Genomic DNA, 26593 nt, shown 5'->3' with positions numbered 1-26593 from the left:
TAAGATCGTAGCATAGTTATGAATTTAAGTGTGAATGAAAACTTATTTTCGTTTAGGTGGAATTCAACAGGAGAAAAAAATGACTTGGACGCAGCTCCAATTAAGGAAACAAAAACAGTCAAAAAGGTAAGGCATGTTTTGCTCGGCTGTGATTGCTCTTCATTTTGATTTTAATTTTATTACTAAAGGTTTGTTATTAAATACTTCTAACGGTTAGAAGCTGCGATATTTTTGACACTTCTGGAACAAGAACCGCGTCACTCCTTGCTGGCGTAGTTTCTTTGGCGTTCGAGCGCATTACCGCCACCTAGCGGACTGGAAAACAGTTGGAGCAGCACATCAAATAATATGACAATGAACTGGATTTTGGTTAATGCTGAAGTTAAATGCAAACATTTTCCTTCATTGCACTCCTTTTCTGATGCTTCAAAAAGTCGTTCAAGATGAAACAGTGTCGAGAGAATCCAATACAAAAATTAACCATTTCTCTCCAAGTACTTTGTTTTTTTTAGCTATGACAAAATAAAAACTGTAGTCAAAATGAAGTGTGCAAGAAAAAGCTTTCAAAACCTTTTAATTAAAGAATAAGCCTTCTTGTGCATTGCAAAGATTTTGTTTTAGGGGTTATTGTAGCGAACTGGCTGCTAAATTGATGTAGTATGTCAACATCGGTGGTATCGGTCCGGCATTCAACCGGATTGGGTATCGGTTTGTCCGCCGTTTGGATCGATCCGCCCACCTCCGCAGACAGACGCCTCTCCTCTGTTTACCTCCCAGCCGCGCGCTGCTCCACAGTGGCCGGCTGGACGCGCAGCGACTTCCCGCAGCCTCGCCTTGCTTTGCCCGCTCCGGGTGTGAAAATCGCCCTCGCGTGGTTCCTCGCCGCGGCAGCAGGTGAGTGGCTCCGACATTGGGCTCCGTTGATAGAAAAGCAGACGGTAGCTCGGCGCGGCTCGGCTGCCTGCTGACATGAGTTGCGAGGCGGTTAACTCGGAGTTCCCTCAGCCGTGGAGCAGTCAACATGGCGTCCTCCAAAACAAACCATGACCTGCCTGCCACGTTCCAAGACTGTTTCGTCTCATGGCGCTGAGCGTCGACGTTTTCCTCTCCAAACAATATAAAACGCAATAAAAATCGACAAAGAAAAAAAAAAAAGATTCTTTTGAAATCGCTTTTCAAGCTGGCTAGCCAGACGTAGCAACGTCACAACATGTTAGCTTAGCGAACTAAACCAACTTATCACCCGTTCTGTTAGCAGACAGGTTCACGTCGAGTCATATTAGACAACAAATAACTTAACATATTTCCAGCATTTAACCTCCATTCGAGACGCTAATTTACTTTTTTTGGAAGCAGTTTGTTTCGTACGTCAGCCAGATAGCGTGCTAACTGCTAGCCAGCCACAGATTGGCTGCTGTGTGTTGCAGCGTTCGTGGGCCCGCGACATGTCTCAGAAAAGGGCTTATTTTCTCGCTCCTTGCCTGACATGCGTTCTGTCGGAGTAGAAGCGTTGGATGACATTTGGCAAGGTTGAACTGGTGGCTAGCAATGCGCGCGACGGGTGTCAGCATCGGCGAGTGAGTGACAAGCGACACGTTTTACCACAATCTTGCATCGTGTGTCAAATTCCCACAGAAATCGATTTTCACACGAGATTTGAGGCGGGACATTTTTGGGAGGAGACGAGGGAGCTCGTTTAATACAAAAACAGTAAAAATATCCACGATCAAATCATTACACAAAGCCAAGGGCTCAGGTTGACCAAATAATGCTCAAGAGCCAAGCATGTGCGGTTCATTGTGCAAAGACATCCACTTTGTGTGTTGACAGAAAAGATGAATAAGGACGTGATGTCCCGCGTGGAGAAGAAGAGGTTGGCCGATCCCAAGGTGGTCCAGTACGTGTGGGCCGCCATCGAGGTCGTTCGCAACCAGAAGCAAATCGCCAACATGGACCGCATCTCCAAGTGAGTGTTGGTCTCCAACCATGCAATGATGTCCTCGTTAGTTGCTGTTTAAAACCAAACGAAAACACTTCTAAAGGACCAGTTGACCTTATTCAATCCATGCAATCCAATCAATGCGAAAGGCCGTCTGCTGGAATGAAGCGAGACGGGGGTGTTGTCTGCAGCGGGGGTACCCATGGCAACACGCCCTTTGCTTGGCGTGGCTGTGACAACGGGAGCCGATCGGTGCCAGCGCCGGCTTGGCGGGCGGTGAGCGGCGGCCGTTGCCAACGTGAAGCGGCCCGATAATCGCTTTGGTATCAGAGCGGGCTTGGGTTTTTGTCGCGGCAGTCTGCGCTGGCGAGGAACATTAGAGAATGCAATCCTTTTTTGTCACTGCTGTTCATTCATCTGTGAAAAGATGATTTTTTGTCTTCGGCTGACAAAGGGAATCTCAATGCAAGCTGTGTTTATTTTTTGCCTCGCCAGGTACCTGAGCCGAGTTTACGGCATGCACCCGAAGGAGACGGCCCGCCAGCTGAGCCTGGCCGTCAAGGATGGCCTGGTGGTGGAGACGCTGACGGTGGGCTGCAAAGGCTCCAAGGCGGGCATCGAGCAGGAGGGCTACTGGTTGCCCGGAGACGAAATGGTGAGTCTCCCCAACAAGGATCTGCACGTCACATCCTCTCCCTTTCCAACAAGGCCAGTGTTGGTCATTCATCCCCGTCCGCCTATTTGAGTCGTCCTCGTACTCATGAAAAGAAAGCAAAATAGATTTTGTTGTGAAAACACAAACTGAGAGCAAGGTAGCGCTGAAATATTGCCCCGAAACAGGCAAGTAACAACAGCTCAAGAACACGAGTGTTAAAACGGATTGTGTTCTGTTCTGGCAAAGATCAAGCTTGCCATCATTTTGTTTGCTGCCGCAAGCACAACTTGTTGTGGTTTTGCGCTGGCGTCACTTTGAAACGCTTGCTCTCTGTCACAGCAGGAGCCTCAAGCCGAAGGAAGCAAGGTACGTGCGTGCGTGCGTGCGTGTGCTGCATCTTGACACTCACAATCGCAGAATACCGAAACGCGACGGTCACGCGCACGCAGTCCCAGATTTGCGTTTTTGTGTATTTCGGGCTCATCCCGCGGCGACTGTGTGAAAGCGAGCTTGACTGCTTTTTATGCCTTCCTCGGGCGCTGCGTCTGGCGGCCAGGAGGGGGAGCGCGGCGCGGCCAACGTGCTCTCTCCGCCCCATCCCCCCCAGGAGTGGGAGGCCGAGAGCCACGACTGGTACTGCTTCCAGTGCCACCTGCCAGGCGACGTGCTGTCCTGCGACGACTGTTTCCGCGTCTTCCATCTGAAATGTCTGTCGGAGGACGGACGGAGCCGCGACGCCACCGCCGCCGCCGGGCCCCACTGGCAGTGCGTCTTCTGCAGGGTGGGTTGCCGCTCGCGCTCCCGCTCGTGCCCCGCTCTCTCTAAAAGCCTTGTCGTGTGTGCGTCCACAGGGGAGTAAGAAGAAGAACCTCAGCAAACAGGAGATGTGCAAATATCTGCGCTTCATTGTCCAGCGCATGAAGGAGAGGGTGCGTGACCGCCAACCGCGCTTTTGCGCGCAGTTGCTGTGGGCGGCCTCGGATATTGACCAATCAGGGCTCAGCTGGCGAGCTCCGTTTGGTTGTTACCTGAGGCCCCCGTGTGGTTTTCCGTGGTTGGCAAGTTGCAAAATGTTTTGCTGCTGGATTCATTTCCGCGATGGTACTTGTAAAACTTTAATGTCGGTTTAGAAAGTCCATTTTATAAGTACTGAAACGAGATGATTGTATGATGTCAATACTGAATTTGGACAAAATGCAGCCCTTCGACATGTGCAAATGAGCAACTTTGACATGATGGGCCGTTGATCATCCTCTTGGCAGGCGGTGGACCTGAACAAGAAAGGCAAAGACACCAAGCATCCCATGTACAGACGCCTCATCCACACCGCGCTGGAGGTCTCCGACATCCAGGAGGTCTCGCACGCGCACACCCTCGCCCCTTCTAGTCGTAAGAAGGTCCGATTGAGCCAACGTGTCTCTTTTGGGCCGCAGAATCTGACGGAGGGCAAGTACAAGAACTTTGAGGAGTTCAAAGCTGACGCCCAGCTGATTGTTCACAACACGGCCATCTTGTATGGAGGTGGGTCATACGCTTCATTGTCTCCAGCGATGGCTCATACGTTGAAAAACCGCAGATAGGTCGGGAAAGGCATTTGACAAACGTTTGTGTTTGCAGTGCACAGCGACCAGGCGGAGATGGCCCGTCTCCTCTTTAGCGACACCTGCCACGAGGTGCACGTCGACCCGTCCCTCGCTTTGGCGCCAAGCCCTGCCCCCTTTTTCACCCTCTTCTTTTTGCAGCTCAATGAGTTACTGCTGTGCAAGAACTGTTTCTACCTGTCCAACGCCCGGCCCGACAACTGGTTCTGTTACCCCTGCGTGAGTAGAACTTTAGTCAGTCTTGCCCATCGGCACCTCGCGTACAAGTCCCCGAGAGGAACTCGGGTAATAAATTTGACATTGGCGGGTAGTCATTTGGTGCCTCTTTTGTCCTCCAGACTCCGACTCATGACCTGGTGTGGGCCAAGATGAAGGGTTTTGGCTACTGGCCGGCCAAAGTGCTGCAGAGAGAAGACAACCAGGTGGACGTGCGCTTCTTCGGCCACCAGCACCAAAGGTCTGCCCGGCCCGGCCTGGCCGGCTTCTTGACGCCTTTGTGCTTGCGTCGTAGATCCTCTTGATCAGGGGTGGGCAAAGAATCCGTTCGGTGGTCTACAACCACCAGGGAGGGGCGTTACACTAGTTGCCGTGGACGACAAACAAAATGGAGTCTGCTAATTTCAAAAGACTCTCCAGTGGAAAAGAAGGTTTTGCAACGTATTTTCGTGATCGACTTGTGTGTGGCGGGCAGGGCGTGGATTCCCTCGGACAACATCCAGGACATCAAGGTCAGCGTGCAGCAGCTGCAGATCAAGCGCAGCAGCGGCTGGAAGAAAGCCTGCGACGAGCTGGAGGTCTACCAGCGCTTCCTCAAAGAGGGGCGATTCTGGAAAAGCAAGCTGGAGGAAGGCGGCGGCAGTGGCGGCAGCAGTGGCGGCGGCAGTGGCGGCCAGAGTCCGAGCTCGAGGAAGTCACCCAAAGACGGCGGCCAGCGGATGGACAGGACGGCGAGGACGGCCAAGATGGAAAAAGCGCCCAGTTTGGACACGTTGGACAGGATGCGTGACTGCAAGCGCCCGGAGAGGAGCGATGAAGCCGAGTCCAGCATCTCGTCCACCAGCAACGAGCAGATCCGACAGGTGGGTGCCGTACTCGCCGCTTTGTCGGTACCAGGGAGCAAACCTCCCGCTGTTGTGAAATCAATTTGCATCGTCTCTGCAGATGAAAGGCGGCCAGGAGCCCAAAGCTAAGAAAAGCCGGCGGACGCTACAGGTGGAGTCCAAAGAAGAAGCTAGTGTAGGTTTCATTGTCCTCCTCCTCCTTGCCCAGCAAGACAGTCAAGTCCCAATCGTCCATCAAATTGGAAATGAACCAAAAGCCATAACACTGTTTTTGAAAAAACAAATTAAAGCTCCAGAATTAAAGTTGCCAAAGTCCGATCGGTGACTCCGACGAATCCTGAGCGCCAGTGTGTGTTGGCAGGACCCCGAACCTGAAATGGAGGCGGTGAGCTCCAGCCAGGAGATCACGGTGGCGTGCGCACTGCCACCGCCGCCCGAGAAGCAGTCGGTGTCCACACAGACCAAGAAGGCCGGCGGTGGCGGGGGGTCGCCGCGCACGCTCCACCGCGGCACGCAGACCAGCTCGGACGCCGCCACCTGTCACAACATGTGTCACGAAAAGTACACCAAGGTCTTCAACGACGTCAAGGAGAAGATGAGGGCCGACAACAAGCGCGAGACTGAACGACTGGTCCGGGAAGCTCTGGAGAAGGTACCGCCACCATGTCCCCCTCCCTGCCTGGCCGTTTGCATTCTCACGCTTTTCCACTTTTGCAGCTGCGCGGTGAGATGGAAGAGGAGAAGCAGGAGGCGGTGAGCGAGGCCCTGGGCGGCGCTCAGGCCGAGCTGGAGCGCAAGTGCAAGCAGGTGAAGGACAAGTGCAAAGAGGAGCTGTTGGACGAGGTCAAGAAGCTGGTGGCGCAGCACAAGCAGCTCGTCTCGCAGACCAAGAAGAAGCAGTGGGTAAGCCCCGCCCACCCGCACGACCCTCTTTTGCAAAGGAAAATGGCAACTCCAATATGTTAGTTGCTTCGTTTTGTTTTAGTTTTTTATCCCGTTCACTTTTGCACCGTTAAACATTTTGAGATGACCAAAAAAAACAAAGCCATGCTCTTGCAACCGTTGTGTGCGCAGTGCTACAACTGCGAGGAGGAGGCCATGTACCACTGCTGCTGGAACACGTCATACTGCTCCATCAAATGCCAGCAGGAGCACTGGCACGCCGACCACAAGCGCACCTGTCGCAGGAAGAGATGAAAAGCGTCCTGCTCGCCCGACCGCCCGCTCTGCTCCTCCATCTCCTTCGTCATCGTCAGTCAGTCAGTGTCTGCAGCGCGCGTGCGTTTTGCCTTCCTTTGATGTGTTTCCACTTTTTTAACATTTTATATTATTTAATGTTCCGTTTTAATGATTTTTGTCTCTGCGCCGCCCATTGGTATTTAAGCGTGCGTGCCATTTTTTTATAGCGCAGCTAGCGTAAACGCTGTTTTCCTGGAACCAAAAGGCGAGGGGCCGGAAAAAAGGCAAAACGACTCGCCAATGCCCGACGCGGGCAGGCTTCTTTTGTCCAATCAATCTTTTCTACCTAAAATTGCTCGCTCATTGCGAGCAGGGTCGTTGCTGACGAAACAAATCCTCCCTTCTTGCTTTGAATTCTGCACGTTGCTCGACAACACTAAATTGAGAGCAAAATGTCTGTTTTTCAATTTAAACTACAAAGCAAGTGCAAACGGGGCCGTTTTTAGTCCAATGAAACCAAGATTGGAATCACAAACCAGGCTCGTCGAGGCAGATGAGCACGTCCATGCGGTGTGCAGGTGGCGACGTAAGCCTTTTATTAGCCCCTCCCCCTTTTTGGGGGGAAGAAGGCAAGCTGAACGGAGGGAAAGTCATGCAACTGTTTTTGTCGTTTTTGTCTTCATGCAGACCGGCTGCAATACAGGCCGGGCCAACACACCACATGTATATATACTTTACATGAGCACCTCCTCCTGACTTTGACCTTTCTGTAGCTATTGGCAAGGCTTCTCAAACTGGGCTAGGAGTTGAAAAAGTCAAGAATGAGGCCTGAGCCGAATGAATCAAATGACTAAAATGACATCTTTAGCAAGTGGACAATGGGGGGGATTGAATATTTGACAGCTGGACACTTCTTTTTCCTCTAGTACAGTGGTCCTCAACCCCCGGGCCGCGGACCAGTACCAGTAGCACACAAAAGAATAAATAACTTGCAATTTTTTTACACCTGGGTGACGTGTATATAACATGAATGTCATTATGCTGTAATGTGAACAATATAGGAATGGACCTATTTTTGCCTCTTTTAAAGGACCAGCCTCATTTGGCCCATTACTTCGGCCGGTCCACTCACAGCTCAGCTTGCTAACGTCACGTGAAGCCAATGCCCAAATTAAGAGCCCCGCTTAGGTGCGGCCGTCACCTCGAGCCCGTCGGGGTGCACGAGGCCAAATACCAAAATCCCCCAACCGGCCAGGACAAATACAACAGGTTGATTTTACGGCTTCGTTCACATTTTACAAGCGCGGTGTGAGTCAGAATGTGGTGTTTAGACTGGTGGGGTCGCATAGATGGAAAGTTTGAGGCCCCTCGCCACCTTCATTTTTATCTATGTATCATTCCAGTGTGCATATGCATGACTTTACTTGTTCTTTCTGATTGTCGTCAACACTTGCGCAATCTCCTCGAGACTCATCATCATCAAAAACAAAGTTGCTCTCCGCAGAAAAGGTTGCAAAGCCTGTCCGTGACTTCATGCTCCAAAATCAATTTGGGCTTTTTGATGCTCTAGCTGGCTAGCAATATGTACATAAATCTGTTCTACATGCTAACATGGAGGAAATAAATGTATCGACAAGTTACACACCATTGTGTCTTCTGCTGTCGCGCTCTCTCATTAGTTTTTAAGACTTAGTTCTCAGTGTCCATTTTGAACATGATGTAGTTTTGGTTCTGTTTTTTTTTTTGCGTGTGTCACAATATGAGCTTGAAAGTGGTCGTGAAATTGTTCCAAGTGTTGAGCGTTGAATGTATGCAGTGAAAATATTTGACTGCAGGGGGCGACATCGGGAGAGGCGGCCGCTCAGTCGTTTCCTGTAGCGGAAGTACCTAGCGTAGCAATTAGCCTAGCTTCCTTTTCCTGTCGCTGTGGCCGAGGACCACAACGTGTCCTTTCGAAATGGCGCTGTACAACTTCAAGAAGATTATGGTGGTTCCCACCGCCAAGGTAAGTGAAGTGACGTGTGACCGTGTTACATCTTGAGTCCTTCGAGTTGTCATCGCTTCGCTCCGGAAAGTCCTCCCAACTGACACGCTAGCTACTGGGCTGGCAAACACGTGCGGCCATGGGCGAGACAAGGAGCCTCCAGTCAGACGCTTCCACTTCACGAATTACACCGTTTAATCAATCCATTTCGGGTTATTGCAATTTCTAATTTAGTGGAGTCTATTGAGTCCGTAAATGGAGGCAAATGTCTCCTGGTAGAAACGTCTTCAAATTCTTGAGCTCTTTAACGTGGAGAAAAGTTATGTCTGGACACTAAATATATCTTTTTAATGTGAGCTGTTGATTGGCGTAGACGTCATTTTCTAGAACGCCACGACTCACTTTTGTTTATTTTTTTTCCTTCAGGAATTCATCGACATCACTTTATCCAAAACGCAACGAAAGACGCCCACGGTGGTACATAAGCACTACCAGATCCATCGCATCCGCCACTTTTACATGCGCAAAGTCAAGTTTACGCAGCAGAACTACCACGACCGCCTGGCGCAGATCATCACTGACTTCCCCAAACTGGACGTGAGTCACAATCTCTCGCCATAAAGCAGCCAAGCGCCACGTCCAAACTAATAACACTGTGCACGCAGGACATCCATCCCTTCTACGCTGACCTGATGAACGTGCTTTACGACAAGGACCATTACAAGCTGGCCTTGGGTCAGATCAACATTGCCAAGAATTTGATTGACAAGTACGTACTCGGCAGACCCGGAACACTGCAGCGCCGGTCTCATTTGGAGTCGCTATGTTTTTTTAAAATGCTGGATGAATGACATGGAGTCGGGTCTTTGTTTGCCGCAGCGTGGCTAAAGACTACGTGCGCCTGATGAAGTACGGCGACTCTCTTTACCGATGCAAGCAGCTGAAGCGAGCCGCTCTGGGTCGCATGTGCACCATCTTGAAGCGACAGAAGTCCAGCTTGGAGTATCTGGAGCAAGGTAGCCAGGCCCGGCTTGCATGCTTTTTCAATTTGACACACACACACACGTTGTTCCATTTCAAGATGTTCTCCTCCTCGAATGTCATGTGTGGAATCCTCTCTTCCTTCGCCAGTTCGTCAGCATCTGTCCCGGTTGCCCAGCATCGACCCCAACACTCGGACGCTGCTGCTCTGCGGCTACCCCAATGTGGGCAAGTCCAGTTTTATCAACAAAGTGAGCTCGCTCTGCCCGTTTTTCCCCACTTCTCTACGGAAAATGTGCATGCGGTAACCAATGGTGACTTCCCGTTCAGGTGACACGAGCGGACGTGGACGTGCAGCCCTACGCCTTCACCACCAAGTCGCTCTTTGTGGGCCACATGGATTACAGATACCTGCGCTGGCAGGTGACAAATCAGCCCGGCATGTGCTCTCTTCGCGCAACGCAGCCGGGGGCTCGCCTCCGCCTCGTTTACAAATCGCAAATGAACCGTAGCTGGTTTATCGGGAGTTTTGTGCGAGTCAAGACGGTGTTGCGGTGCAGGTGGTGGACACGCCCGGGATCCTGGACCACCCCCTGGAGGAGCGCAACACCATCGAGATGCAGGCCATCACAGCCCTGGCGCACCTGCGGGCAGCCGTGCTGTACGTGGCTGACGCGTCGGAGCAGTGCGGACACTCGCTGGCCCAGCAGATGGAGCTCTTCAACAATATCCGACCGCTTTTTGCCAACAAGGTCCCGGCTGGCCCAGCGCCGCTTTTTTTTTGTGCGTGTTGGCCCTTTGCCGTCTGTCGTAACGTTGCTGTGCTCTCTGCTGGCAGCCACTCATCATGGTGGCCAACAAATGTGACGTGAAGAAGATCAGCGAGCTCTCCGAGGACAACCAGGTACCTTTGCTGCTCGCCGCCGGCCGGTGTGTAACTTGGGGCTTATGCTAACCTTGCATCGTGCCTTTGTTCAGAAACTGTTTGCAGACTTGTCGACGGAGGGCATCCCCATCATCGAGACCAGCACGCTGACGGAGGAGGGCGTCATCCAGGTCAAGAATGAGGTGGGACGTTGTCACCGTTTGCGGCTCGGATTTGGACAAAACAATCCTTTTTTAGCGTAATATTTGAAAAGTTTGCCAAGGGCCGTTTGATGGCCGTCCTACGGGGATGTGCACGCTTGATTGTAGGAAAGCTCCGAGTGGCCTCGCGGCCGCAGCCACATGTCACGTGTTGGGCGTTTCAGGCCTGCGACCGTCTCCTGGCCCAGCGCGTGGACAGCAAGATGAGGGGCAAGAAGGTCCACGACGTCCTCAACAGGCTGCACCTGGCCCTGCCCGCCAAGAGAGACAACAAGGTGCTGTTCCGCCCACTTGCCCGCCCCTGTGTGCATTCTTGACCCCCGCCTGGCTTTGTCCCCCCCCCCCCCCCGCGCAGGAGAGGCCGCCGTTCATCCCGGAGAAAGCGTTGATGCGCAGGCGAGCCATGGAAGTGGACGCGCCCAAGCGCAAGCTGGTACACCTTCGCTCACCTGAATTTGTGTTGTCAGCTAAAGTGCTAGTGTAGCACAAATGTATGATTGTTATTCATTATCTCATGGAACAATTTGTCTTCCAGGAGAGAGATCTGGAGATTGAGATGGGAGACGACTACGTGCTGGACCTTCAGAGTGAGCGTCGTAATCATTGTCAGCGGTGGCGGGCGCCGCCGCGCGGCCGCCCTGACAAGCTCCATCTTTGTGTCTCTATCAGAGTACTGGGACCTGATGAACGACGACGAGAAGCATGACAAGATCCCTGAGGTGTGGGAAGGCCACAACATCGCTGACTACATCGACCCCGACATTATGAAGGTCAGTGGCGACCGCGAGCTTGCAGTCTGGCCGATGTGAAGTTTGCACAACAAAGAATCATGTGTCGTGCGTGTGCGTTGCGGGACAGAAATTGGAGAACCTGGAGAAGGAAGAGGAGCTGAAAGAGCGCGCCGGCGAGTACGACTCTGACGACGAGAGCGAGGGCGAGGAGATGCACGAGATCCGCGTCCTGGCCAAGCAGATCCGCCACAAGAGGCACCTCATGGTACTGCAGTCCAAAGAGAAGGAAGTCCATGGGCCGCGCATGCCCAGGACCGTCACCAAGGTACGAGCTGCCCGGTCGTCCAAGCCACCGTGATACTACAAACTAACGATTTTTCACGTCGTGTCTCGTGTCCCACAGGTTGAGCGAAAGAAGTTGGAGAAGGAGATGGGTGACCTCGGCCTGGACATGAGCGACAAAAACAACGTGAGCGGCGGCAACCTTGGTCGCACGAGCGCTTGCGGAGCCCCTTTGACCGTTTTGTCGTTGTTCTCGCAGAGTCACTACGCCCAGAAAGCCCGCCAGTCCCGGAGCGTCACCCGCAAACGAAAGCGCGAGGATTCGGTCACCCTGACGGTTTCCCAGACACGCAGCCAGAGTGCCTCTCGACCTCCTCGAGACCAATCTGGATTAAGGGATGCAAAGGTAGGTTCTAAAAGGAACGGTGCCAAATTTCAATGGACTCTTCTCAAATGTGTTTGTATTTCAGATGATGAAGAAGACAAAGAAGATGATGAAGAACTCCCAGAAGGGCATGAACCGCCAGGGCAAGAAGGGCGAGGCGGACCGACACGTCTTTGACCTGAAACCCAAACACCTGCTGGCGGGAAAGAGGAAGTCGGGAAGCACCAACCGCAGATGAACTGGAAGACCGAGTCTGTTTGGACTCTTGCGACGTGTGTAGGAGAGAGATGCTTCCACCCAACTATGCTTGGAATCGACACCATACCCAAATCAGAAAATGATTATTTCCTTCTGTGTCCAAAATTTAACTCAATTGATGGTTTTGTGATTTGTGTCAGAGGTGGCCAAATGGCTAAAGCTTTTGCCTTGAGTTCAGGAGACTTGGGTTTGAATCTCGGTTATTGCTCTTTTTCATGTGTAAATGTTCGATACAGCGGGCGATGGACTGGGTCGACTATGTACCAGGCGAAATGTTATATCATTCGTTGTCATGAAATTTTGATTTCTGATCTTTAAGGTATATGGATTGACTGACCTACAAATACAGCAAACCGCTGCAGCTTTTTAAGCTCCACAGATGGTCTTGTGGTAAAAGCTTTTGCCTTGAGTTCAGGAGAAACAAGTACAAATGTCACACATGCCTTTCTGTAATATGTACGTAATATGTATGTTTTCACGGGGCGGGACTCAAACCTGACACTCCTGTATTCCAGAACAATATTCTTTTCAGCCACCCTGGCACAGAAACTAAAATTTTTAGGGTTGGTCATTCAATGCACCTGAAAGATATAAGCTGTATTTCCATGCAGCCCTTCATGCAATTGCATGAATAAATAAATAAAATGCAATTGGGACAGTGCTTGGTATCCCTTATCAAATCCTCAACTGAGACTGTCCCGCTTGAATCTTGACTACACTTTATTTATTTAAGCTTACCTAATGGAGTGTCCGTGTGACGTCACTGATCAAACAGCCAATCAGAAAGTGGGGGTGAGGGCGGGTGTGGCACTTTTCACTTAAACCAGGGGTGTCGACCTCCAGGCCTCGAGGGGCCGCGTTCCAATATGGTTTCCAAGTTACCCTCGTTAAACACACCTGCATGAAAAGATTTAGTTCAGTGCTTCTCAAATAGTGGGGCGGGGCGCGGTGCTATTCCTGGGGGGGCGCGTGTGACCCTGGGGAACAGGCTTTTTTTTTGGCAGTACTAGAATAAAGTGTAATTGCGCGTTTACTACAGCAGGGGGCAGTGGCGCTCTCATTGTTACTTCTGTCACGTTTGCGACAGTGCAACATTTTACGACTTACAAGACAAGTTAGGATAGTCACGGTGGGGAGGGGGGGCGCGAATAGTTTTCTTCTTGCTAGGTAGGGGCTTAACAGAAAATAATTGAGAAGCACTGGGTTAAATAAAGGTTAACCTAAAAAAAAAAAAAAAAAAAAAAAAAAGTGAACCCTGAACTTTGAACCCGCGGTGACCCGCGGTGACCCCGTGGTGACCCCGTGGTGACCCCGTGGTGACCCCTGGGTGACCCCTGGGTGACCTTTGAAAACTGAACTTTCAACTCTAGTTAAAAATCGAAAATGTGCACATGACCCCGTGAACTTTGAACCGACCTTTGACCCCTGGGTGAACTTTGAACCGTAAACTTTGACCTTTGACCCCTAGCTAATTACGTTTTTTTTTTTTTTTTAAACCGGCATAGCAGAACGATCCATGGTCTTCAGATGCCGCGCTGTCGCCATCTCCTGGTCAGTTAGTGAAATGCTTTTGCTGATGTTTTTTTTTCTCTCAATTAAAACAAATCAATTAGCCAGTTGGTTTTCTTCATTTAATATCTATTATCAGACAAAACCAAATTGTGAATCAGTCACCTAGGCTATAGCAGAACAAACAATCCATGGTCTTCAGATGCCACGCTGTCGCCATCTCCTGGTCAGCTAGTGAAATGCTTTTGCTGTTTTTTTTCCCTCTCAATTAAAACAAATCAATCAGCCAGTTGGCTTTCTTTATTTAATATCTGATATCAGACAAAACCAAATTGTGAATCAGTCACCTAGGCTATAGCAGAACAGTGAGGCGCGCCCCCCTTGATTTAGCTGGAAAGCATCACTAACTTGTCCTGGCAGGTTGTTTTCAATCTCATGTATAGAAAGACTGCCACCTGGTGGTAAGAGCGTAGAGCAGTTTAAATTCACATTTCTTTTCATATGATTTTTGTTTACTGTTATCACTTTCAAGACATGCTTTTATTACCACTCGAGCAATTCTGAACCCAAATAAAACCCACATTGAAGCTGCCATCCTTCTTCACCCCTCATGAGATATCTATGCATGACCAAATCACATGAAGCTAAGAGATCCAGTACTCGTGTGCTTCTTCAGAGCCGCAGCTGTTCTTGTAACTTGCATGAAGAATGTATCAAAGTGTACTCTGCCGACCACTGAGGAAGATTCATAAGGTCCTGCTCTGCCACCTGCATCCATTTCCTCCAAATAACACATACACACAATGAGTCTGATTTCGGGAAAGGGTTTTGGACGGAAATGCGATTACACGACAGTGATCTGGCTGAGTCTTCGGTGTCGATGCAGCAGCTGCAGCAGCGTGTCGGAGATCTGGCGGTAGCGGAGCCCGTACAGGTAAGGAGCAAAGGCCCTGGGGAGCAGCATGAAGACGCACATGTTGACCGTGCTGAGCCACACTCGGGCATCCTGGCTGACCTTTTTGCTCTGAAACAGGAGCAGCTCCAGGGTGAAGACAAAGCCGGGGGTGAAGTAAAGGAGGAGCAGCACCCCGTGGGCCAACACGGTCACCCGAGCTCTGGAGAAGCGGCTGTGCCAGATGCCTTGGGTTCTGGTTTCCATATAGAGGCGAACGTAGCAGTAGAAGATCAGCACGGCGCAGATGAGAGCAGCCACGAAGAAGTACACGTTAATCCCCGCCATGTTCTTGACCTGGACGAAACCCAGCGAGATGAGGACGAGGCACACGGCCGCGTTCCCGTGCAGGCTTTCCCTCGCTGTCTCCATCAGGATGACCAGCGTGAAGGGGTAGCTCGCCGCCAGAACCCACGCCCCCAGCAGGATTCTGTGAGTTCGAGCGGGCGGGAGGAGGTCGTGGTAGTGCAGTGGCCAGCGCACGGCCGCGTAGGTGTCCACCACCATGAGGGTTACGGTGAGGATGGCGCAGCAGTAGGCCGTGACGGTGACGGCCGTGACCAGCTCGCACGCCAGCCAGGGCGTCTCGGCTCGGACCGCGTTGAGAACGGCCGTGGTCAGGTTGAGGGTGAGGAACAGCATGTCAGCCGCCAAGGTGTTGGCCACCAGGAGGTAGCGTGTCTCCTGACGTAAGGCGCGAGACGCCAAGATGCACGCCAACAGGACAGTGTTCACCAACATGGTAGCCAGGGTGACCACAGTGGTAGGGATGAAGAAGAGCTCCAGGTGCCACCGTCGAAGGCTCGACACCCATTCTTGCGTAAGGTTGGCCATCAGGATCGGCTCGGCGGTCATTTTGTCTTGATTTTCTTGAGGTCCTCAACTTCTTCTTCGTGCAACTTCCTATTGGTAGATGGCAACAGATCAGATACAGTGAGTATAAAAAGTCTACACACCCCTGTTCAAATGCCAGGTTTTTGTGATGAAAAACAATAACCTGTCAAGTAATAAAAAATAAATTAAAATGAATGCCGTATACCTCTAACTCAAAAAGGAAAACTAATCTTTTTGAGCAGGATGAGGTTGCACAAGTGTGCACACCCTCTTATAATAGGAGATTTGGCTGTGTTCACAATTAACATCACATCCAAGCAAATTGTAAATGGAAGGCAGTAATTCTGATTAAGCCAAAATAAATATCAAATGCGGCCAACTTTCGGGCCGGGCCTCTCACCCAGCAGGCCTGAAGTTAGGGGCGGGTTTATATGTATGCTCTTTGTTGCATCATCTTGTCTTTGTTCTTTTGGTTCACTTGCATCTTGTCTGACTTGTTGGCAGTCAGTGAGTATCTTACTTTTGCTATTTTTCTTTTGCTTTCTAGACAAAACCTGACTGCTGTCTCAAACTCTTCTCAACTTCCAGCTGGAGAAAACAACACCGAAGCATGATGTTGCCACCACCTTGCTTGACTGTGGGTATGTTTTTACAGAGCAGTGGTTGAACGTCAGCATTTACAACCAAAAACAGTTTGATTTCAAATTCTGCAACTATCTCCATACATGAATACTTTTATTCATCGCTGGTGAGATGTATTTTCCTTAGAAGTTGTTCAGGTTTTTGTGATGTAAAGTATAAATGCCGACCTGTTCAGAGGTTGCAATTTTGGACTTTAAATGCTTTTCTTGCTTTGAGATTGATCACCAAATATTTAGGATCTGTTGAAGATAACATCTGATAGCACTCGAGAATTTGGCATTTTGTGTCGGATCATTTCAAATCACAAAAATGTGGCTTTGTGACAATAGGACAACCATTCTAGTCTGGAGATCAAAGTCAAAGTCAGGAGCAAAACGGAGCCAGCAAGCATAGCACAAAAGTCAAAAAACATCATAAACAAAAAGGCACAAACAATAAAGATGGACTGTGCCCTCTGAATATGAAGTCCATCGCTAACGATGCTAATATATAACGAGGGGGGAAAAGCACTCATGAAAAAACATCGATATTATACACGCTTTTAAACAACTGAGTTGATCTAAAGTGACACCACTTAGGACAAAATGATCGAATGTTTCTATTGAGACTTTAAACATCTTTATCTACAAATTATTGAGCGAGCAAAGTTGCGTTTCCTTACCTCTCGTCCATGTGAATCCATTAGAGCTGAGATCTTGTGTAAATCACAGGGTGTTTTTCTGCCGCCTGCGCTTATCTTATATGTTCCATGTTGACTCGCACAGATGATTATAGAGATGCAGGAAAAAGCTACGGCCACTTAGCTGTCACTTAGTAACAGGGTGGAGCTTTTCCAACGTGACTTACAAGAGGCTTTTTACTTTTCCAATGGCATCACATATTTTTGGGGGGAATGTGCTGGGAACTGGATTCTTTTACTATGCATTAAAGTTCAAAACCGTAGTTACCTCTGGATATGAAACAATTGAAATATTTTCTAAATAAACAAAAATATTTTATTCTATTATCTATAATATTTTACTTGAATAATATGTAGTCAATTAGAGGCTAGCTTACATTTCTACCAGGCCACTTTAATGTAGATTTATTTTGTATTATTTTGATGTGATTGCATTCCTCACAGTGTGCCCATTCAAGTGACGCTACTTTCTTCTTTTCTTCATGTAGCTTGCTTTGCCTTCCTTTTTGTCTTCTTCTTCATCATCATCATCATCATCATCACCGTCGCTGTGACTGTCATCGTCCTCACTCTCTGCTTGCCTGTATTTGTGGGAATACTCCTCCTCCTTCCACTCTCTGACTACCAGTCTCCGAAAGACGTCATACTCTTCTGCTGACGCTTTGGCCACGTGCTCCAGGAAGGTGTCCAGGTCCACATTGAGGATGCTGTCCAGTTTGGGGTTGACAATAACGGTCTGCCCCTTCTTGTCGGGTGTTTGGTACAAGCCCCGGCGCTCCAAGAAAGAGTGCCGCGTGCGCAGCTCTTCCAGCGTGGATCGAAACAACTTGTGCTTCACCATCTGTGCTTGTTTAATGCCCATTCGGAAGTAGACATACTGTGGATAAGCAGGAGAATAATATACTGTGTAGTTTACAACAAAATAATTGATCAAGTTTATAGCAAATCCGTAAGTCTTCCAATCTAGTATAAAGAACGTGAAATGTCTCTTTTTTTTTTTTTAACATGATTATTTCCCAAGATGGCCCTAATTCCATTATGAACACTTCAGACAATTGATGCTATCTTAATGATGATGTGAAGTGAGATGGTCATTATGTGCATGAATTAAAATAAAGGTGTGGGATAATATTGTTGTATTTAAATCAGAACAACGTTGGAAGTACTGACCTGAAACATGTATTCTAGCTGAACTAGATCTTCATGCATGACAGCTGGACAGTCTCTGAGGATGTCAGTGACCTGCTGCACAGTGAAAAGACACTTTTCCCTGAGGAACATCGTCTTGTATTTGACCATCTTCGTGGGCAAAGTCAGGATGGCAGGGTAGTGTGACACCACCCGCTGCAGACTTCCTGGATGGAGTCAAGGTGCTTTAACAGAATAGTTTACAAGATGGCAAAAAAAAAAAGTGCACAGGCATAATTTACTAACCTTCCACTAAACCCAGTTTGCGCAGATAGCTTATCCGCTGCTGGAGAACCGATTCTTTGATGATGTAAAGGTCAGGACATTTAGTCAGTACTTTCCACACGCTGGAGGGATTGAGGCCCAACATGAACAGAACGGTGAGTGTTGACAGACGAGTCTTGGCGGCACTTCCACTTTTGGCTTTGCACAGCGAGTCATAGAGTTCCATGGCTTGTGTTTGCGTAAAGCCCATGTCAAGTAGACAGGGAAGGGAGAATTCTGCAATGGTGTGTGTCTGCTGGGATGCCCCCGCCGGCTCATTGTTGGCATCACTTGGCAGAAGGTTGCTGCTCGTAGAACACAGCAATCGACGCTGGAAGCATCTGCTTGACTGTAGCGGACTAAATACGGATGAGGTGGTATTTCTCAACATCCACTGGATCTGTGGAAATGCAATGGCTGTTAATGTATCAAGGTTAAAGGCGGTTGGGGGATGTCAAGCAGTAGTATCGTCAAACAATATGAATGTCTAAAATATATACGTATAAGTACGTATGGTGTTTTAAAATAAAATAGAGTGTAAACCAAAGTAAAAAGAAAAAGTTAAACTTCAAATGTTTGTTTTATTTACTAACCTGATTTGCAGCACATCGAGCGTTCATGTTTAATCCGTTTCCGATCTAATTCCGTGCAGCAACGGTAGCGGTAAGAAAGGTTCCGCCTTACGGAAACTAATAAGAGTTAATTTTTTTCCCTAATCGTGAAAATATTTTCATTATTCCTTGAGATGTTATACAAAGTAGATACAAATAATAGGACACTGGAGTTTTTCCACAAAAGTTTTTAATGTGAATAAAGTCACACAAAAGTATGTCAAAACACTACATGAGGTAAAATAAGTGTTCCATAATGCTTGTCACACAAAAGTATGTCAAAACACAAGATGAGGTAAAATAAGCGTTGCATGTTGCTTGTACAAATTGCAACGCAAAGAGATTTCATTTATTACAGAGGAAGAGAAGACAAACATCTAAAATCAAAATAAAATATGCATGTGTTTAAAAATAAATAGATATAAATATACTATATTTCACTTAGTGTTAAAATCAAATTAATATTGAACAAAAAAAAAAAAGATTTCTTCAATTTGAAGTCTCATCTTTGAGGTTTTAATTATTCAAAGTGAACTTGTGAAACGTGTGAGGCACTGCTAAGATTTTACCGCTTCAAAATGCTTTTTAAAAAAAACTAAAAGAATAAATTTGTATAAAGTAGGTGAACTAAAGAAGCTGCTACAAAAAATGTATTTTAACTTTGTCGCAGTAACTTCGATAGAGTTAAACATCGGACAGTCGTCGGGGCGTTTATTTAGTTTTCATTGAGGTACTTCTGGAGCTCCGATTCCAGAGCCACCATGGACAATCGGTCTTCCTCATCCTCCTCATCCGGAAGAGTGTCATCACCTTGATCTGGGAACAAGTCTTGTCTGCCATAACTTTGGGGAATTGACTCATGGCGCTGCAGTGAGCCTATTGAAAAAGGAATGCAGAGAATTATGTGCTGCTTTTGCCCAGATTTGGATGGATCCTTAAAAGTACTCACAATTGCTTTGAGCTGAAGGGAACACCTCCGTCCAGGTGTACTCGGTCAGCGAAATGGACTGGCTGACCCAGGAATGCAGAAGCAGCTGGTCCAGGGTCATCCTTTGGGTGGGCTCAGGGTTCAGCAGCCCATGTAACACACTGTTGAGTTCTGGAGCATATACGACAGACTTGGTAACAGCAAACCAAATCAAATACCTGACACTATTTGTGTAAAAGTGCGTGTGGACATGTTAGTTTGCTCATGTGTCCGTTCAGTTACAGCCAACAAAGGCCATTGAGCGAAATGATGCTGTTTGCATTCATTTCAACGGTGCAAGTGGATTTGGGGAACGAGCGAGTTACGTGCATGGCCACGGTACAAAATTAAAAAGGTACTTATGTAAATACCTGAGGAGAGTGCAAAAGGGGGCTTAAGTTTGGCATCCAGAATCTCAGCCACTCCACAGAAGGGATTCTCGCTGAAGAGCAGCGTGTAGAGCAAAACCCCCAGAGACCACATCTCCAACTCGGGACCCTTATAGCTACACAAAAACAAACATGGCTACACATTAACCACCCGCTCACAGGAACTGGGTTGTGTCAACATGAGAACGCAGCAAACGCGCATTCATCACTTCATTCATGTCTAGCAGAGGTTTTAAATAACTTTACGATTGTTGTATGCGTGTAATTTAAAAGCCCAATCGTCAAAGTTTATTGCCCGTGAAAGTCGTAAAGGAGTGGAAGCGACGCTCTCGCAGAAATGCTCTGCGAGAGCCACGACAAAAAGAAGCCTCTGCGTAAATGTACAATGTGGTGGTTAAAGAACAAAAATATACGTACGGGTTCCCTCGAAGTACTTCCGGGGAGCAGTACTCCAACGTGCCACAGAAAGTGTAAAAGAGATTCCCTGGAGCCATCATTGCCGCAGAGCCAAAGTCGATGAGGCGAATGTGGAAACATTTGTCAATGACGATGTTCTCGTCTTTAATGTCTCGGTGGAGGATGTTCTTTGTCCTCAGGTAGAAGACCGCCGCCACCAACTGCAGAGTAAAAGACAAAATGTGCGGTTCAATAACTTGGCGTTATTGATGAGTCGCTCGCTCTGTACGGACTTGTCTAAAGATGTAGCTGGCCAACGGCTCGTCCAGCCGAGGCTGCATGTCGATGAATTCAAAGAGGTCCAAACCGTCCCCGTGTTTCTCCATCACCATCTGGAAGTAACTGCCGTTCTCAAACACCTCCAGAACCTGGTGGTGCAAAAACACACCAACACTGACAGAGCCTACGAGTTGCCATCCCCGTTGAAAAGACCTACTTTTTCTATTCTTGTCATGTAATGCTCATTGTGTGTCACGTGAAACCGGAGGCTGATGCGGTTACCTTGACGATGTTGTGGTGTTGCACTCGAGTCAGGATGGCGATCTCCTGGCTGACCCGACCCAACAAGGGGTCGTCCACCCAGCAGTCGTTCACAATCCGTGCCTTGCTGATGAACTTCACTACAGTCTGCAAATACAAATAATCGATTTTTAAACCGCTATCTCATATTCAAGAACATGGAATGTTGACTTGAAGGTATGAAGGTATGTGTCAATTCTTACTTCTTGTCCATCACAGCGCCTGATTGCCTTCCAGACAAAACCGAAGGCTCCTTTACCGACAGCTTTGATGGGCTTGTACTCTTCTGCAAACTGCCCGTCGCATGCCCGAGAGTGTTCGAGGTCCAGGGTGGAACGCAGAGCCTCACCGTGACACGCCTCTCCAATCCTCTGCAGCAAGAAAATCATACATACAGATTCATTACTTGAATTGTGGTTTTGTTTGGTTTTCCTCCCAACTGACCTGTCCGAGACTGGCTGCTGATTTGTCGAGCAGGCTTTGCGACGTTGACCAATGCTGGCCTGGCTTGCTCATCCACACGCAGAACATTTGTTTTCCATCGGCGAGGTCAGCTCTCACCACGTCACACTGCACCTCTGGGAGAGATTATTAACCATTAGGCGTTCGTTGAATTGAGTCGAATGCAGACTTACCCACTCTTGTGCCATCTCTGTGGTAAGCACTTCCTTCAAATCGTCCTTCCAGTATCGGCGGGTCGTCTGACTTGAGGGCACCCTCTTGCCTTTTCTGCTTCTTTGGTGTGGACGTGGCAGGATGGTCCTTTGTTGATGGAACCTCACCATTATTACCGTTCAAGCAGAATTCCTGGCCGCTTTCTTTGTGAACGCAGGAGAGAGCGTGCCACTGATCTGGCACAGCCTGGTTCTCCAACTGCTCTTCAGTGGAGCGATTCTTGGTCTCCTTATCGGCGTTGGCGGGGCGATCGTCCGGGTCTAACTCGCAAGGAGAGGGTGTGCGCAGAAGGTCGTCTGTGTCACAAGAAGTCATGGAGTGTTGGTTTTCCTCACTGGCCCCTTGGAGGCTGATAAGCACAGCACTGCTCAGATCCAAGTCGGCCAGCGCTCGGGTCACCAGGTCGCCGTTGCTGTTAATGTCCAGGAAACAGCTCATTTCTGCCCGGCATGGATCAGAGCCACCATGGCCAGGAAGCTTTTCGCAAAAGCCAGACGAAGACCTGATAAACAGGAGCAAGTCGATCACAAAAAAAAAAAAAAAAAATCTGTAGTGAATGTGAGATCCATACCTGCTACCCATTGAAATGACTTCAAAGCTGGAATCTTGCAGGACGGACGTACATGAGTGTTTGTCTTTGGCCACACCAAGAGTCTTGACACCTCCAATCCCAAAAGCATGTCCGTTTTGAGTAGGACTGCCTGAAGATGATGGGGGGGGGGGGGGGGGGGAAATCATCTATAATTTGCATTTTTTTTTAGTGTAGCGGTGATTATAAGGAGCAAAGCAGGATGTTAGCTAATACCGGCAATGATGTCATTTTCCAGGATCAGTTCTTCATGCTTAGCTCTTGGTTGCTCAGTTGAAACCATGCAGGTGGTGTCTCCCTCTGGATGCTCCACCCAGGCAAAAGTCTTCAGGAGAGCCTCAGTGGTATCGCCCATCTCTGAAGAGTGGCTCGTTGCAGCAACCACCTGGGCTGCCTGCTTCAACAGCTCTTCAGTGTCATTAGCACTGTCGAAAGAACATCTTACATCACAGTAACTGTCATTCTCTAGCGGTGTGTTCCTGCTGTGCTTTTTAAAAAAAATATATATATTATTATTATCGTTTCCTTCCATAGGATGTTTTTGAGTTGTTCCTTACCCTCTTGTTAGAACATGAATATTTGTTAACTACGGGCGTGTGAAGCCATTTGAGACTCTTTTTAATTCAAGGCTATATAAATAAATTGGACTCGACTTTTGTCCACCAGATGGCGCAAGACTTCCAGTGACGCATTGCTTTACAAGGCATGATCAGTTTGCAACAGAAAGGAGTTTTTGCACTCCTATGCTGAATTACTGATCAAACCAAAACGTCTACAAAAATCACAACGCACTATTGTCTATTACTAATTAAACAAACAAAAAAAAAAGTTCAAAAGCAGACTACTTCACTAACTGACTGGTGTCTAATTGACTTACTTAAACACGCGTGTGGAAGAGACAGCAGGAGAAGTCAGCGTGGACAGAGCGCTTCCTCGTTTGTCAAGCCTGGCGCAGTTCCCGGTAAAGATTCGGCCTCTCCCCGTGGAGGACCTTCCTCGGCAGGCCTCCTGTACCATGGCCATGTCTCCAGCCACCAGCGAGGATGGGTCGATAACTGACGTCAACGGAACAATGAGTAAAACGTACAAACATTTAATATTGATTTTTGTTTGTTTTACTAAAAGACAGACGAGCCAGATAATCATGTTTTGTTAGTGGACCAAAAAAAGAATAAATACATTTCAGGGAAAAACAACCGCGGAGAAAAAACAAAAAGGGTCTTAAGTAGGGATGTATGCGGACCACTTTGCCCACGCTTATATATTTTTGATAGTTAAAGGGATGTGTGCGTGACATGCTCACCAGATTTGGCTATACTTTTGACAGCCTCGGTTTGTGACTCCGGGAAAGGACTGATCTTTCTGACCGACTCGGACATCCATCCATAGAAACCGGGCATGAGGAAAGTGACACACTGTTGACGACAGCGCGAGCGCAGTGGTGACAAACGAGGCTTGACAAAAGATATCACATCAGCTCTCATTGGCCAACCTTTCCTAGCAACTGTTTTTTGCTGTAGCCAAACAGACTGAGAGCCTGTTGATTGTGGATGCTGCAGATTGAGCCGTCAGCTTGCAGGAGGAGGAGGCTGCTCACTGGGGCAAAGGCCCAGATGGTTCCATTGTATTCCAGTGTGGGGCTGGGGGTAAGGACCCTGCTGTCTTCCCTGGTGCCTGTGTCAACTCCTAAAAAAAAATTAAAATGCAAGACAAGTCAAACGTTTCAAGGAGTGCACAATATCAATTATTCGGAATATTTTGTGCGTTAAATTTCAACTACTTTTATTCCCATATCACCTCAAACGTTGAGCATCATTACTTGAAAGTTGACTCAAATATCTGGCTGACCAATTTGTTGGATATTCTTTATGCTTCATGCTTAAGCAGCAACGTGCGCAGTAAAAGATGATTGTGAACAATATACCAGACTGCTGACAATTTTCAGGTTGCAAGTCTTCCGCCTTGTATGCATCTTCTCTGCAAAGGCTCTGTGTCGAGCATGCGAGGCTCATCCCGCTGCGTTGTTGCTGGGGTCTTGCGCACTGTACCGCCCCCTGAAGCTTTATACAGAGCGGCACTAATGCGCCCTCTCTACCTTTACCACACACTCTCTGAACCCTCAGCGTCTATGGAAAGCAAAAAAAATCTGATCTAATATCCAAATGTGAGACACAGCTTTCCTTTCCAGTGTTGAAGTCAAGTGTGCTTACTTTGGGCAATGCCTGACAGTGCAGGGGGATTTGTAAAGAGGGGATTAGCTCCATAACAGAAAGTCCTTTTAAGTCTTCGGGATGGTGGTATCCATGGAGATGAGCAAATGCTGAGTCACAGGTAAGAATATTGCCCTGAAGGATGAAAAAATAATATTTTTTTAATCTGCTCCAATTAAAAAAAAAAAGGAAAGGCAAATCTAATAATCAAGTTCACTTACATCTTGAGAAAAAGTCAGAGTAGCGGAAATCCGTTCCACTGTCACCATCTTGACAAGGAGATGGTCTTCATTCTGTGACACTCGTTGGGTACACACCAACATTGGCATGTCGCCAGACATGGTCACAACATCAACCTGCGAGAAGAGCAAGACGATGGAGGTGATTCATTTCGCCACCAAAACAGATTTCAGGTATCACAATAATCATAGAAAACAAGTAGTCGGCTGCGGTTAAGGTCAAGACGCTAGGATGGGTCGGCAGTGGGCAACATACCACTTTCCCAGATACAGATGCCACACTGCCATCCATTAGCAGACAGTCCTCAGGCAATGCTTCTTCCAAGACTTGAGTGGTTTTCTTCAAAATGCACATCAAGTTTTTTCCATTCAACTCCTCCGGAGTGCACTCAAACAGTCTGTAAGCCTGTTCATTGGCTGATAAAATCTTGAAATAAATGGATAAATAAAGTCTTACAAATGTACTACAGCAGAATTTGGGAGTCACTGTGAGAACGGTACCTCTCTGCTTTTGTGATCTACAGTCAGAAGCACTTTGTCTGGATTGAGTGCCAATGACAAGACAAGCATCCCAAAATCAGTAGCAACAAGCTCCCCATAAAGGTTATCTTCTGTCTCTGGCATTGTTGGGGAGCGTGGTAAGGCGTCAAAAGATGTGTCACAATCAGAATGCTTCGATTGGGGCTTTTTTGCTGTTAGTGAAGCACAAAGGTCACAAAAAATGAACATCAACATGTACAAGAATCAAAGCAGCCAAGAGATGCATTAGGAAATTAATAGGATAGAATATTGGGAGTGAATTAAAATAATTTCATGGAAGCAGAAATTGAATTTGAAAATGTAGGTCATCTCAGGTGATCTCTTACCCGGGGACGAGCCGCAATAGTAACGTCGCTTCAATTCCAACATATTTCTTATCTGTAGTGGTCTTTGCGCACAGGGGTAGGACCTGTTCAAGTCGAACTCGTTCTCCAGCAGGTCTGAGGAGAGATCGGGTACGACGCAGATAGTTGCTCCTTTTTCCACGAAGTGACGTGTGGCTTCAAAACAGGACTGCGTGGCAAGCGACATTGTTGTTGTGGGCTCTCCAGCTGCAATAAGGGACCCGAGACAGCTGAATGACTAACTTGGAAAGACTGAATTTCATTTTTGAAAACGTTTGGTGTAAGACTTACCTAATCAAATCAGATGCTCTTGAGGCATACAACGGTTTGTTGACGACAGTCGACAAGGAAACGCTAACTCCCCTGTGTTATTAGCTTAGCTAGGTTAGCATGCTGTCTATTAATCGCACTATAACGTTGTTTTTCGGACAGCAGAATACGGAACCGGTCTTTTTTTTTTTTAGACGTCGAAGCCACGCACGGGAAATTTTTGAATCAAAACATCGTATTCTTAAACTCTTTACAATTTGTTTTCTTTTTCAATTTTTGAATCTCGTGGGCTTGACCACCCCTGAACAAATGAACCATACGGAAGTGTCTGGGAGGCTGCGAGCCAATCAAATCACGCTTTGAAATAGGAAACGCTTATTGGATCAACTAAGCAGAAGCCCCGCCTTTGTTTTTTTGAAAGCGCCACGCCCATTCAGCTTTATTGAATAAACTTTAAAAAACAAACATAGCCGTATAAAAAGTCCTGTAAATAAATAAAAATTGATCATAAAACAAGGGCTATTTCCGTTAAGGTTCGGATCAGTGGATTCCATCATAAATTTAAAACAATTTT

At 47.9% G+C, this 26593-nt stretch overlaps 5 protein-coding genes and 2 long non-coding RNA genes across 9 annotated transcripts; 3 read left to right on the top strand and 4 right to left on the bottom strand.

The window, feature by feature from the left end:
- Window positions 1-558: 558 nt before the first annotated feature.
- LOC133165361 (uncharacterized) lies at window positions 559-1621 on the bottom strand. Its single transcript, XR_009717573.1, has 2 exons — window positions 1049-1621; window positions 559-961 (listed from the first exon to the last, which is right to left on the bottom strand). It is a non-coding gene; the product is annotated as an uncharacterized LOC133165361 (long non-coding RNA).
- Window positions 736-8075, top strand: zmynd11 (zinc finger, MYND-type containing 11). The gene is made up of 16 exons (XM_061294942.1): window positions 736-894; window positions 1831-1966; window positions 2435-2594; window positions 2934-2960; window positions 3151-3375; window positions 3446-3523; window positions 3857-3949; window positions 4028-4115; window positions 4212-4267; window positions 4337-4414; window positions 4534-4652; window positions 4887-5274; window positions 5357-5431; window positions 5618-5908; window positions 5974-6159; window positions 6331-8075. The coding sequence occupies exons 2-16, from the start codon at window positions 1836-1838 to the stop codon at window positions 6451-6453; spliced, it is 2118 nt and encodes a 705-aa protein (XP_061150926.1). The 5' UTR covers window positions 736-894; window positions 1831-1835; the 3' UTR covers window positions 6454-8075.
- Window positions 8076-8280: 205 nt separating this feature from the next.
- Window positions 8281-12849, top strand: gtpbp4 (GTP binding protein 4). Its single transcript, XM_061294943.1, has 17 exons — window positions 8281-8440; window positions 8846-9016; window positions 9085-9188; window positions 9299-9435; window positions 9551-9651; window positions 9731-9823; window positions 9961-10152; window positions 10239-10304; window positions 10379-10468; window positions 10651-10761; window positions 10842-10919; window positions 11022-11073; window positions 11156-11256; window positions 11345-11542; window positions 11621-11686; window positions 11759-11905; window positions 11970-12849. Exons 1-17 carry the CDS (start codon window positions 8393-8395, stop codon window positions 12120-12122), a joined length of 1908 nt encoding a protein of 635 aa, XP_061150927.1. The 5' UTR covers window positions 8281-8392; the 3' UTR covers window positions 12123-12849.
- A 1088-nt stretch (window positions 12850-13937) lies between these two features.
- Window positions 13938-16989, bottom strand: LOC133165676 (probable G-protein coupled receptor 148). 3 transcript variants are annotated; one of them, XM_061295509.1, is made up of 3 exons: window positions 16741-16989; window positions 14667-15506; window positions 13938-14601 (listed from the first exon to the last, which is right to left on the bottom strand). In XM_061295509.1, the coding sequence occupies exons 2-3, from the start codon at window positions 15456-15458 to the stop codon at window positions 14398-14400; spliced, it is 996 nt and encodes a 331-aa protein (XP_061151493.1). In that variant the 5' UTR covers window positions 15459-15506; window positions 16741-16989; the 3' UTR covers window positions 13938-14397. The 3 variants fall into 3 exon arrangements, with proteins under 3 accessions (XP_061151493.1, XP_061151494.1, XP_061151495.1); XM_061295510.1 differs by having other exon boundaries at window positions 14667-16989; XM_061295511.1 differs by having other exon boundaries at window positions 13938-15506.
- Window positions 15890-17889, top strand: LOC133165677 (uncharacterized). The gene is made up of 3 exons (XR_009717641.1): window positions 15890-15944; window positions 16026-16078; window positions 17247-17889. It is a non-coding gene; the product is annotated as an uncharacterized LOC133165677 (long non-coding RNA).
- Window positions 17132-18867, bottom strand: mterf4 (mitochondrial transcription termination factor 4). Its single transcript, XM_061295508.1, has 4 exons — window positions 18804-18867; window positions 18193-18610; window positions 17929-18113; window positions 17132-17635 (listed from the first exon to the last, which is right to left on the bottom strand). The coding sequence occupies exons 1-4, from the start codon at window positions 18828-18830 to the stop codon at window positions 17222-17224; spliced, it is 1044 nt and encodes a 347-aa protein (XP_061151492.1). The 5' UTR covers window positions 18831-18867; the 3' UTR covers window positions 17132-17221.
- A 126-nt stretch (window positions 18868-18993) lies between these two features.
- pask (PAS domain containing serine/threonine kinase) lies at window positions 18994-26344 on the bottom strand. Its single transcript, XM_061295507.1, has 21 exons — window positions 26041-26344; window positions 25732-25956; window positions 25367-25557; window positions 25122-25292; window positions 24848-24982; window positions 24627-24761; window positions 24341-24542; window positions 23909-24102; window positions 23720-23831; window positions 23294-23471; window positions 22633-22841; window positions 22399-22528; window positions 21788-22329; window positions 21597-21730; window positions 21356-21523; window positions 21135-21260; window positions 20867-21001; window positions 20595-20794; window positions 20160-20293; window positions 19771-19920; window positions 18994-19697 (listed from the first exon to the last, which is right to left on the bottom strand). The coding sequence occupies exons 2-21, from the start codon at window positions 25934-25936 to the stop codon at window positions 19537-19539; spliced, it is 3612 nt and encodes a 1203-aa protein (XP_061151491.1). The 5' UTR covers window positions 25937-25956; window positions 26041-26344; the 3' UTR covers window positions 18994-19536.
- Window positions 26345-26593: the final 249 nt, after the last annotated feature.

This window comes from Syngnathus typhle, linkage group LG13, assembly GCF_033458585.1.
Source record: "Syngnathus typhle isolate RoL2023-S1 ecotype Sweden linkage group LG13, RoL_Styp_1.0, whole genome shotgun sequence".
NCBI lineage: Eukaryota > Metazoa > Chordata > Actinopteri > Syngnathiformes > Syngnathidae > Syngnathus > Syngnathus typhle.
This window is presented reverse-complemented; position numbering and strand designations above follow the sequence as displayed.

Excerpts from the sequence above, each read along its gene's own strand:
- zmynd11 (XM_061294942.1), top strand. The coding sequence starts at position 1,836 with ATGAATAAGGACGTGATGTCCCGCGTGGAGAAGAAGAGGTTGGCCGAT. Across the intron at positions 3,524-3,856 it reads TCCAGCGCATGAAGGAGAGG|GCGGTGGACCTGAACAAGAA; the intron begins GTGCGTGACCGC and ends TCCTCTTGGCAG. Across the intron at positions 4,415-4,533 it reads ACTGGTTCTGTTACCCCTGC|ACTCCGACTCATGACCTGGT; the intron begins GTGAGTAGAACT and ends TTTGTCCTCCAG.
- LOC133165676 (XM_061295510.1), bottom strand. The coding sequence starts at position 15,458 with ATGACCGCCGAGCCGATCCTGATGGCCAACCTTACGCAAGAATGGGTG. Across the intron at positions 14,602-14,666 it reads TCCTGTTTCAGAGCAAAAAG|GGCCTTTGCTCCTTACCTGT; the intron begins GTCAGCCAGGAT and ends GCTGCTCCCCAG.
- pask (XM_061295507.1), bottom strand. The coding sequence starts at position 25,936 with ATGTCGCTTGCCACGCAGTCCTGTTTTGAAGCCACACGTCACTTCGTG. Across the intron at positions 25,293-25,366 it reads TAGATCACAAAAGCAGAGAG|ATTTTATCAGCCAATGAACA; the intron begins GTACCGTTCTCA and ends ATTTATTTCAAG. Across the intron at positions 24,103-24,340 it reads TGAAAATTGTCAGCAGTCTG|GAGTTGACACAGGCACCAGG; the intron begins GTATATTGTTCA and ends ATTTTTTTTTAG.
- gtpbp4 (XM_061294943.1), top strand. The coding sequence starts at position 8,393 with ATGGCGCTGTACAACTTCAAGAAGATTATGGTGGTTCCCACCGCCAAG. Across the intron at positions 9,652-9,730 it reads AGTCCAGTTTTATCAACAAA|GTGACACGAGCGGACGTGGA; the intron begins GTGAGCTCGCTC and ends CTTCCCGTTCAG. Across the intron at positions 10,305-10,378 it reads AGCTCTCCGAGGACAACCAG|AAACTGTTTGCAGACTTGTC; the intron begins GTACCTTTGCTG and ends GCCTTTGTTCAG.
- mterf4 (XM_061295508.1), bottom strand. The coding sequence starts at position 18,830 with ATGAACGCTCGATGTGCTGCAAATCAG. Across the intron at positions 18,611-18,803 it reads CTCGATGTGCTGCAAATCAG|ATCCAGTGGATGTTGAGAAA; the intron begins GTTAGTAAATAA and ends GCATTTCCACAG. Across the intron at positions 18,114-18,192 it reads CAAACTGGGTTTAGTGGAAG|GAAGTCTGCAGCGGGTGGTG; the intron begins GTTAGTAAATTA and ends GACTCCATCCAG.